The sequence below is a fragment of the Eurytemora carolleeae genome, unplaced genomic scaffold, assembly GCF_000591075.1.
Source record: "Eurytemora carolleeae unplaced genomic scaffold, Eaff_2.0 scaffold510, whole genome shotgun sequence".
In the NCBI taxonomy this organism is placed as follows: Eukaryota; Metazoa; Arthropoda; class Copepoda; order Calanoida; family Temoridae; genus Eurytemora; species Eurytemora carolleeae.
In genome coordinates, this window is record NW_019396395.1 from 128582 (window position 1) to 138456 (window position 9875).

The 9875-nt window shown below is 30.8% G+C and overlaps 1 protein-coding gene across 1 annotated transcript; it reads right to left on the bottom strand.

The window, feature by feature from the left end:
* Positions 1-468: 468 nt before the first annotated feature.
* LOC111702377 (uncharacterized) lies at positions 469-9263 on the bottom strand. Its single transcript, XM_023474044.1, has 3 exons — positions 9096-9263; positions 4500-5172; positions 469-994 (listed from the first exon to the last, which is right to left on the bottom strand). The coding sequence occupies exons 1-2, from the start codon at positions 9155-9157 to the stop codon at positions 4509-4511; spliced, it is 726 nt and encodes a 241-aa protein (XP_023329812.1). The 5' UTR covers positions 9158-9263; the 3' UTR covers positions 469-994; positions 4500-4508.
* Positions 9264-9875: the final 612 nt, after the last annotated feature.

Here is a 9875-nt window from a genome sequence, read left to right on the forward strand (position 1 = left end):
TAAAATTAAAATCTAAAGAAGTTATGACCAAATAACAGTATTGAATTCTGGTTTCTTTACTTTTTAATGTTTTTGATGAGATTTTTAGCTCTAACTCACTGAATTTTAAAATTTTCAAAAACGCTTTTCAGATTTGAATTCAGCATTAAATTTCCAAAAATTTTTGTTGCCTTACGGTGAATTCTTTGATACTAAATCGTCAAATCGCAACCCTATGGACGATTTAAAATTTTTATATTGCAATATTTTTTTAAGTAAAAACGCAGCTACCTCCGGTGGGCTGTTGGCTCAATTCCAACATTATTACACAAGGCCTATTTTCAAGGTTTTACACCTGTTTCTGAAATTACCATATATTAACCGTATCCCAGCTGCATGGGCTTTTTTGTCTTATATATGCTGGGGGGGGGGGGGTAATAATATAATTACAACATTTAGAAATTTTTTATTGTTTAGATAAACACAGACTAAATATCATATATATTTTATTTACAATCATATAATTAAAAACCCAGCCTCAATAAAACACATTTTTTATGTGTCTCATGCTAGTTGTCGTAAAACAATTTTAGATTTTGGATTTCTTTGTTAAATGAAAATGTAAAAAAATAATACACGCTTTTGCAGGGGTATGTAATACGGGGGGGGGGGGGGGGTTAAGTGGACTGAACCTCCCAACATAAAAGAAAAATATGGTTCTTAGAGGTTTTTTATCAAGCCCAGAACTGTGACTGGGAAAGCTAAAAAAAGGTTAACTGAAAAAAATACTGTTTCACCCATAACTGGAAAGATAAAAAAGGTTAAGCAACCCCTTGGACAAATTTCTATGTACACCCCTTTTTACCCGAAACTGCTTTGGCATTCTAATTTCAGGGAAAAAACTAAACTAAAAAATGTCAAAAACTAATTTTCTAATTTCAAATTCTAGATATTACAAGATAATTTTCTTTCTTCCAGATCCACTTGTTCAGATGACATTCCTGGGAGCATGCATCTTAAACAAATATTATTTTAATATCAAACAATACTTTTACGTACAATCGGTGTACATTTAAATATCCGAGCAGGGCCAACCTTTGCGGCATTGGTTTGGACTGTCCCACATGGTCAGACGGTCTAACTTCAGACTGCTTCCTTTAAACTTACAGAGCGTCCCGTATCATATTAGATTATCTCCAATCTTTAACGCCAAAATACGCACATAATACTCGAAAAATCTAGCATTCTCTGCAAAAAAAAATTCTATTAGTCTTATCTAATTTATCAAAATGATTCATTGTTTTAAATATTCAGATATGTCCCCCAAATCGTATTTTAGAACCATTGACGCGGTCTAATTTGATGTGGGACACCCTGTACATTCACTCAAATAAATTATCAAGTATAAAAGGTGGCAACCGAGAAATGTACCACGATGTCACAAGTGTCAAATAAAAAAGGAAAACGAAATTTTCTCCCATTAGTTGACATGTTTTCCAAGATTAAATAAAAAAGTGCAAAAACAGGAAATAAAGAACACAAAATGTCACTTATTTTACTGTAAGAGAAGCACTTCATTCTAAAATTATCACTATTTTTAATAGTTTTGTCTGGCACATAAAACTGTTGACACTAAGAATTGCAGCTGTACTGAGAGTATACAAATTCTACGTTACCATCTATTGTATGTACTTTTATCTATTCATTCACTAAAGCGGAAAAGGAATGTGGTTTAGTTTTTCTAGGACCAGAGGCAGAATTTAAAGAATTTGAGCCCAGGCTTAAATTTAAGCCGCAGCTCAAATATGGATGGTTTCACTAAAAATTGTATTAAAGTTTTCAAAATTTAAGCCAGCGCTCACTTAAAACCGGTTTTGGGCGGATTTGAGACGCGGCTCAAATTCATTAAATTCAGACACAGGTTTAATAAATTTAAGAATTAGTTGAACTTCGTAGATTAATTGGAACAAGCTGACTTCAGCTTGACCAGGGACAGGAATTAACGATATTTAGCAAGGTCTAGAGATGGTTCATCCGCGTATCTTGACGCTGTGATTCAAGATTTATACTATAAGATGATAAATATCACTGCAAGACTAAAGATACATATTTGAATCGACATTATAAGGATGCTCAGTGACCTAACTCAAATTAATTAAATTCGGTTCCTGGCCCAAAAGAGATCTGGTTAAACTGATGGTACGTGGTTAAACTGGTGGTACGTGGTTCAAATACTTCTCACAATTTGTTAAATTGGGTTCCTCTTCAATTATGTAATGCTATCTTTTGTGGATTAATGATATGTTGTAAATAAATAGATTAAAGTGTATGGTGTTAAATTTTAATCGGAAAAGAAAAAATCCAACCAATTAGAGAATAATATTAATCTCAGTCAAAGGAATTGAGTCTTTGCCACAAACTTTGATTTTCTAATCCTGATAACTTTGCAACTAGATATCAGATATCTACTAGTATTGCAACTAGCTGTCGTAGATCTTTGATATTTCAAACTATGAATTATGCTAAATCAGATAATCTAAGTTTGAAATATTAAATATTTTCACCAATTGTAAGCAAAGATAAAACAATCAGAAAATTTGTATGTGGCAAAAACTTAATTCCTTTGATAGGATGTGATATAACTTTTGGAAATGGGTAGAATTAGGACCCGGAGGTTTGGATTGATCTAGCATATTCATTCATTTCAATTAAGTTAGCTTCAACATGAGATATTGTTTACTCAACTTTTGTAAAGTTATTTACATTTTCTTAGATTAATCCATTTCTAGTTTATAGAGATGGACGCGTTTGGCTTTTTTTGGTTCAAAAAATAAATGATTTTGTTCGCTCTAAATTATCATTCATTTCCATCTATTTCGTTCTTTTTTTCACTAAACAATTGTTCAGTAAAATCGTTTGTTAAGAAAAAACGTTCTTTCTATAAAATAGTTCGTATAAAAAGATCCTTTCTTTCTTATTTTTTTTCGAAAAAAAAACATTAGAGTTTTTAAAAAACAATTGTTTTTAAAAAAGTGTACGCAAAAATCAATCGTTCAGTAAAAAACAATTTGTTTTATAAATATTTCCTTCAGTAAAAAAACGCACAAAGTCGTTCATATTTTTTTATATCGTTTTTTTAGTTTAATAAAGGATACTTTTTCATTTCTCTGAATGATCCGTTTAGTTCGTCCATATAATTCGTTTTCTTTCTGAACGACTCCCTTTTTAACAAAAAAATCCTTCGTTAAAAATGTTAGTTCATTAAAAAAAAACTATACCCATCTCTATATCTTATATCATTGTATAACAGTACAGTTTATAATTTAATCTGTTTACCGGAAGAATACCAGATGGTTGAAACCCCCTTGATCCAAATTTATGAGTTTATCAAAACCCTGTGTAAATTGTGTACATATATGCAGTCTCAGAGCAATTTGTTCAAAATAAGCAAATATATAATATTGTAGTGAGATGCAGTGCTACTGTTTTAACTGGAAACAAAGGTAACATACTTTAGTCCAAGGAAGATTTAGCAGGAATCCCAATATATTTGATATCAAAAAAGTGATACTACAATTTCTTGGAAGAAAATAAATAATCCTTGTAAGAGTAGTTCACAAACTGCACTATACACTATTTATCCGAACAGAGGAATGCGGGGTTCATTGCTTCAGTCAAAAAAATACGAAAAAAGAAAAAATACAAAAGTCTAAAAAATCAAAAAAAAATGAAAAACATGAAAAGTTGAAGAAAAGAATAAAAAGTAAGAGGGAACAGAGAAAATGAAGAAAAAAAAGGGGGAAAGTAGAAGAAAGATGTTAAGTTAAAGAAGAAGATGTTAAGTTAAAGAAGAAGAAAGATGTTAAGTTAAAGAAGAAGAAAGAAGAAGAAAGATGTTAAGTTAAAGAAGGAGAAAGAAGAAGGAAGATGTTAAGTTAAAGAAGAAGAAAGAAGAAGAAAGATGTTAGGTTAAAGAAGGAGAAAGAAGAAGGAAGATGTTAAGTTAAAGAAGGAGAAAGAAAAAGAAAGATGTTAAGTTAAAGAAGGAGAAAGAAGAAGAAAGATGTTAAGTTAAAGAAGAAGAAAGATGTTAAGTTAAAGAAGGAGAAAGAAGAAGAAAGATGTTAAGTTAAAGAAGGAAAAAGAAGAAGAAAGATGTTAAGTTAAAAGAAGAAGAAAGATGTTAAGTTAAAGAAGGAAAAAGAAGAAGAAAGATGTTAAGTTAAAGAAGGAGAAAGAAGAAGAAAGATGTTAAGTTAAAGAAGGAGAAAGAAGGAGAAAGATGTTAAGGTAAAGAAGGAGAAAGAAGAAGAAAGATGTTAATTTAAAGAAAGAGAAAAAAAATATTGAAGAGTGTAAAAGAAGGAGACAAAGGAAGAAAACAGGACAGAGAGAGAAAGAAGGAGAAAGAAAGAAGAGCTAAATTGGTAAACAAGCATGTTAAACTAACGTGTAGCCTTAACTCCTAGCATGCACTTTTTTGACGTACTCCTGATTTTCGAAGTGGTAGGCCTGTTTACCTAAAGATTTTATGAGGTGAATTTTACAGTCCAGTCTTCATCATTTACTATCCTGTCACTCTCTTTAACACCAACTCTTTGACCAACAATATTGTATACAGGCAGATCTTGATCAATGCTTTTTATATTCTCTTCTGTTGGGGCATCCATAGCAGTGGCACTTCGCTTTCCAGCGATTCTTCTGTAGTCGGAGTAAATGTTTCGTTTTCTGTATTCAGAGTAAACATCGGGATTTCCTGCGATTTTTATGTATTCAGAATGAACATCACGTTTTCCAGCAATTCTTCTATAATCTGAATATTCATTACGCTTCGCATCTTCCTTTAGAATGAGAGAAATTCTGTTGTGTTCTACTAAACTTGTTTTACAATTAGCTGAGTGTTTGCACCCTTTGCCTGCTGTAGCATCCACAGGAGCTGCAGGTACATTTCTTTTACCAGATATTCTTCGATAGTCTGCATATTTGTTCAGCTTCTTGGAGAGAACAACAGGCTTGGAAGCTTCCTCAAAATGATCATTATCATCTTCTCCCCTCTTGGAATGAAGATGTTGAAGAAATCCATAGAATGGGAACCTATTCCTGAAGATTTGGGCCACCTCATATGGAGCTAACATTATCCCTTGGTGCCGAATGTCTTCCATTTGGTTGCTGTCATGGTCATCGACTTCATTCCTAGAGATATTTCGGTAATTAAAGGAACTGAGTATTTGCCACAAACTCAAATTTTCTAATCTCTATATCTATGAAACCTGATGGTATAAACTTGTCATATTTCAAAGTTAGATTTATTAATCTAACAGAATTCATTATTTAAAATATCATAGATCTATTTTGTTGGGTTGCAAAGAATTAGGAGGATAGAAAATCAGATTTTGTGGCAACGACTCAGTTCCTTGTTGGAAATCAAGCGTGAAATGTGATTAAATCTTAAAATTTCTTAAGCAGGGTTAATTAAGAGAATTCTTTAAGACTAAGAAAACTGAAAAAGTCAAAAGTTGAAACTTTTCCTCTTAGATATACCATGGTGGTCATACCCTGCATGATAACTTTAGTGATTCTCAAGTTTTAAAGTGCCCACATTGGATATTGAGATCAAACATTAAAGAATTGAATGACGATACTGGCACTTCAAAAGTTTCAACCTCTGAGCAAAGATTATTATTGCTCATGTTTGGTTTTTATGAACTTTGTTCTTTACAATATAAATATATTCTTTGTTTTGTTCATATTAATAAAGTTTTCTTTTCTTCGATTATTGCAAGTTTATCCTTATCATAGAGCAGTCATAAGTTTTCCATGAATGCAAGCATTCATTGGACATTTTTTGAAAATTAAAGGTTTAGTTTTTTAGGCCCCTTTTATAACCATAGAGAATAGAATATATATTAGAGGGGAATTTACTACAGTGAAACCCTTAATAACGAATACATCGAAAGAATTGATCAAATGTCGTATTCTTCACTTTCTGATAATGGAATTTTGCAGATATTTAGTTGTTTAATTAAATGATTATACGGAACTCTTTAAAACTGTTCCCGCATATTCATGACTATTTATTTAATTTCGCAAATACTGAAATTTACGTAATATAGTATAAAACTCGTTGAAAAATTGTCAAGACGACATTTGATAAATTCTTCCGATGTATTCGTTATTAAGGGTTTTACTGTAGAAAAAAGTGTAAAACGGCCCTTTTGTTGTACTGTTTCCATACTGCAGGTGTACTTCACATATTTATGCTATATAACCTTTTGGGCCCTGGAATATCATTTTATAGAAAATCTAAAATTATTGTTAAAAGAAAACCAAATTATGAAATAGGCTGGTTTCATAATTGACCAATGATCATTTCACATAGACTCTATGCCTTCCACTTTACAAACGATGTTTGTCCGTTATAACTATAAATCAAATGATGTTTTTTATTCACCTAATTCATTTTATAAAGTTTATTTAACAGTTTAAAAAATTCGAAATTGAAATGAATAGTCTAGGGAACATACTGTATTAATGTACTCTACTGCATATAATTTGTGAACATTTACATGATTTGTAAACTTTCAGGCTGAAAGGGACTGAAAAAAATTCATACCGAGAGATTCCTTAAATTCCCCTCTAATATATATTCTATTCTCTCTGTTTATAACATCATCTAAATAATTATTTCTCTGTAACTAGACCAAATTATATAATCATTAGATTTAAATTTAGATAAAATATTATAACTAAGTTCTGTTTTAGAGTTATTAAACTTTTCAAAAATAATTTAATTTTCTCATTGTTCTAACTGTAAATACCATTTCAGAGAAAATGGCATGTAGATTGTAGAGCAAATGTCAAAAAGAACAAAAATGAGAAGAAGATAAATATGTACTTATGTACGTCATGGTAATAAAGCAAATGTTGTAGCATTGATTCATGGTTTTTCAAAAACCTTATTTTCACACATTTTTAGTTAGTTCATCAAAATAGGGAATCTTAAAGAAGAAAAGCTGGCTTAGAGCAGATTTACAATTTTAACCAAGTGTATTCATACTATTCTCATCACTACTTAGCCATAGGATTAACTTTTAAAAGTTTAGGGACATTTGACATAAAACTTAAAATATAAAAAAATGTAGAACATCAAATAAATTTTTTAATGCACTGAATTGAAAATTTTGGGAAAAACGACAACAGATATTTTTATATTTTGGAAATTACAATTGAGCTACAGTGGTCGGCGTTTATATCAACACAATGAAGACGACTTATTTAGTAGTCATCATTGTATTGACATAAAAAGCGATAATATTTTTTAAATTTCAAAGGTCTGACAATTGTCCATTTTACATTGTTGTTCATTTGTCATGTTGTATAAATATAAAATACAAATCGAAAACTATAATTTTTTAAAAATTTGGGGATCTTTCTAACCATATTTTCCATATTTTGTCTCATCTGCTTTCTTGCAGTAGTGTCATGCACAACATTTGGGATGAAGTAAAGCGTGACGGTAGCCAATTTTCTATTTGCTCTTATACCTTCATTAATTATTTATTTTTGAAATTTTTATGTATTTACATAGTCACATATTAATAAAAAAATGTTGCCTGGAAAAATATCGAAATTTGGTATTTTTTAATATTTCCAAATTTAAACAGAAAAGTTCATGAAAAAGTGTTTTTGGATAACGAAATGGAGGGAATACAGTTAAAACTGTTTCTAAGAAAAGGAGAAGCGCCTAAAAAACTAGTCAGTATAAATGATGATCGCATTTTTGTCAGTCTGTCTGTTTACATCCAATAAACGACAAAACGGCTGAACCAATCAGGCCCGCTTATTTAAAGGAAACTCATATCACCCCTGAATAAGTTTTTAAAGAATTATCTGGAAAACAATTAGAATTTTTTTTCAATATCTACCGATTCAAACAGAAACGTACATACAGTTTTGAAAGAGTGTTTTTTGAATAACGAAAATAACTGTTTATAGCTAAAATTGTTACATGAAAAGGAACTCAAAGCGTTTAAAAGTCTATATATTATGTTGCTTGTCTTTTTGTCTGTCTGTCAGACTGTCTGTTTGTGTCCAATAAACGTCAAAACGGCTGAACTGGTCGGGCCCAAATTATTTGTGGCAATTCACATCACCCCTGGGTAGAATTATATGGCTGATAGAAATTGACAAAATGTTGAAATTTATTATTTTTAAATATCTACCAATTTAAACAATTCCATAACTTTTTTATTATTTGAATTACAGACCTGAAATGTAAATATCATGCCAAAATATAAGTATTCATCAACAGTTTTCCGAAGTACCTCAGATTTTTTAGTCTCTTAGTTTATTTTTTACACTTCCCTATCTTAACTGTATGGGAAAATCATACCCCCGCCCCCGAACATTCGTATTAAACCATAAATAGCCTCATAAATTCTGTAACTTCCTGAAACTGAAGATTTAGGGATTTTGAAAGTCGTTGGGGATTTTTAGTTTCCAAATTTTTAGTTAGAATTTTACTTGAAAGTTCCTTATAAACAAAACAAAAACGAAGTATTGCTAATGCTAGCATAAAAATATCTTTGCAGTCTTTTCCAGGTCACCAGACTAGGTTGACTATTTCACACTATACAGTATACACTGCAGCTCAAAACTTTGAATTTTTGACAATTTCAATTTTTTTTTATTCTCCAGGTGATTAAACTTTGAAAATTTGGAAAAATAAATAAAGAATTTTAGTGTCCCTGTAACATTGACCTAACCAGTGTTAACATATAAAAATGAGAAGAAAATTATAAAATCAAGGACTGGCAAAAAAGTGTTCATAAGCCATCATGAAAATTTTTTTTTTTTTAATTTGTAACTTAGTTGAGAAAAAGAATGTGTCTAAAAACAACAAATTGATTCTAATAAATATATTTTATTTGTCTAAAAATTATCAATTATCCCTATTTTTACAAAAATCCTATTTTATTTGTGGTAATTTTTGCTTGAATTGACTATTTCTATCTTAGAAATTTGTCTAAATTTGGGTATTTTTAATTTTTATTTAGGGGTTTTTCTTGGTGTTTTTGGGGATTTTTCATATTTTTTTACCCTGCTGTAACTCTTACCTAGCCTCTGTAAAGATTAGAAGTGTAGTTACAACCAGAGTCAAGATCTCTGTTCCGTGCATACCTCTGTATCTCTGGTAGGATCGGAGCTAGGAACCGGATATTTATACTTTTCTCTCAGATCTTCTCTCACATCTTAGCATCAATATCTTTATCTATATATATATATATATATAAAGATGTAATCTCTGTTTGTCTGTCTGTCTCTTTATTTGTCCGATCATAACTCAGAAACCCCATGACCGATTTACCTAAAATATTGATATTGATTGGGGAACTCAGGAGAACCACGGTAAACTTGGTTTTGAGATTCTAAATTGAGTGGACGTGGACTTCAATAGCGCAAAGGAATTGAGTCTGTGCCACAAACTCAGATTTTGTAATCACTTTATCTTTGGAACCCAATGTCGCAGACCTTAGATATTCAAAACTATGAATTCTGTTAGATCAAATTTGAAATATCACGTTGAAAGGATATATAGATTAGAAAATTTAAGTTAGTGGCAAAGAGTCAATTCCTTTAGTTCCCCGGTAAAATCGTTCAAGTGCAGGTAAACGGCGCGAGTAACTTTAAGTAACCTTGTCCCAAGAGATTATCGTTATATATAAAGTTGTAATTTCTGTTTGTCTGTTTATCTGTACGATCATAACTTAAGAACCACTTGACTAATTTGCCTCAAATTTTGATTGGGGAGCTCGGGAGATCCACAAAAAAGTTATTATAGCCTTGTTTTGAGATTCTAAAAAAATATTAAAAAAAACGCGCTTCGTGCAAATTTC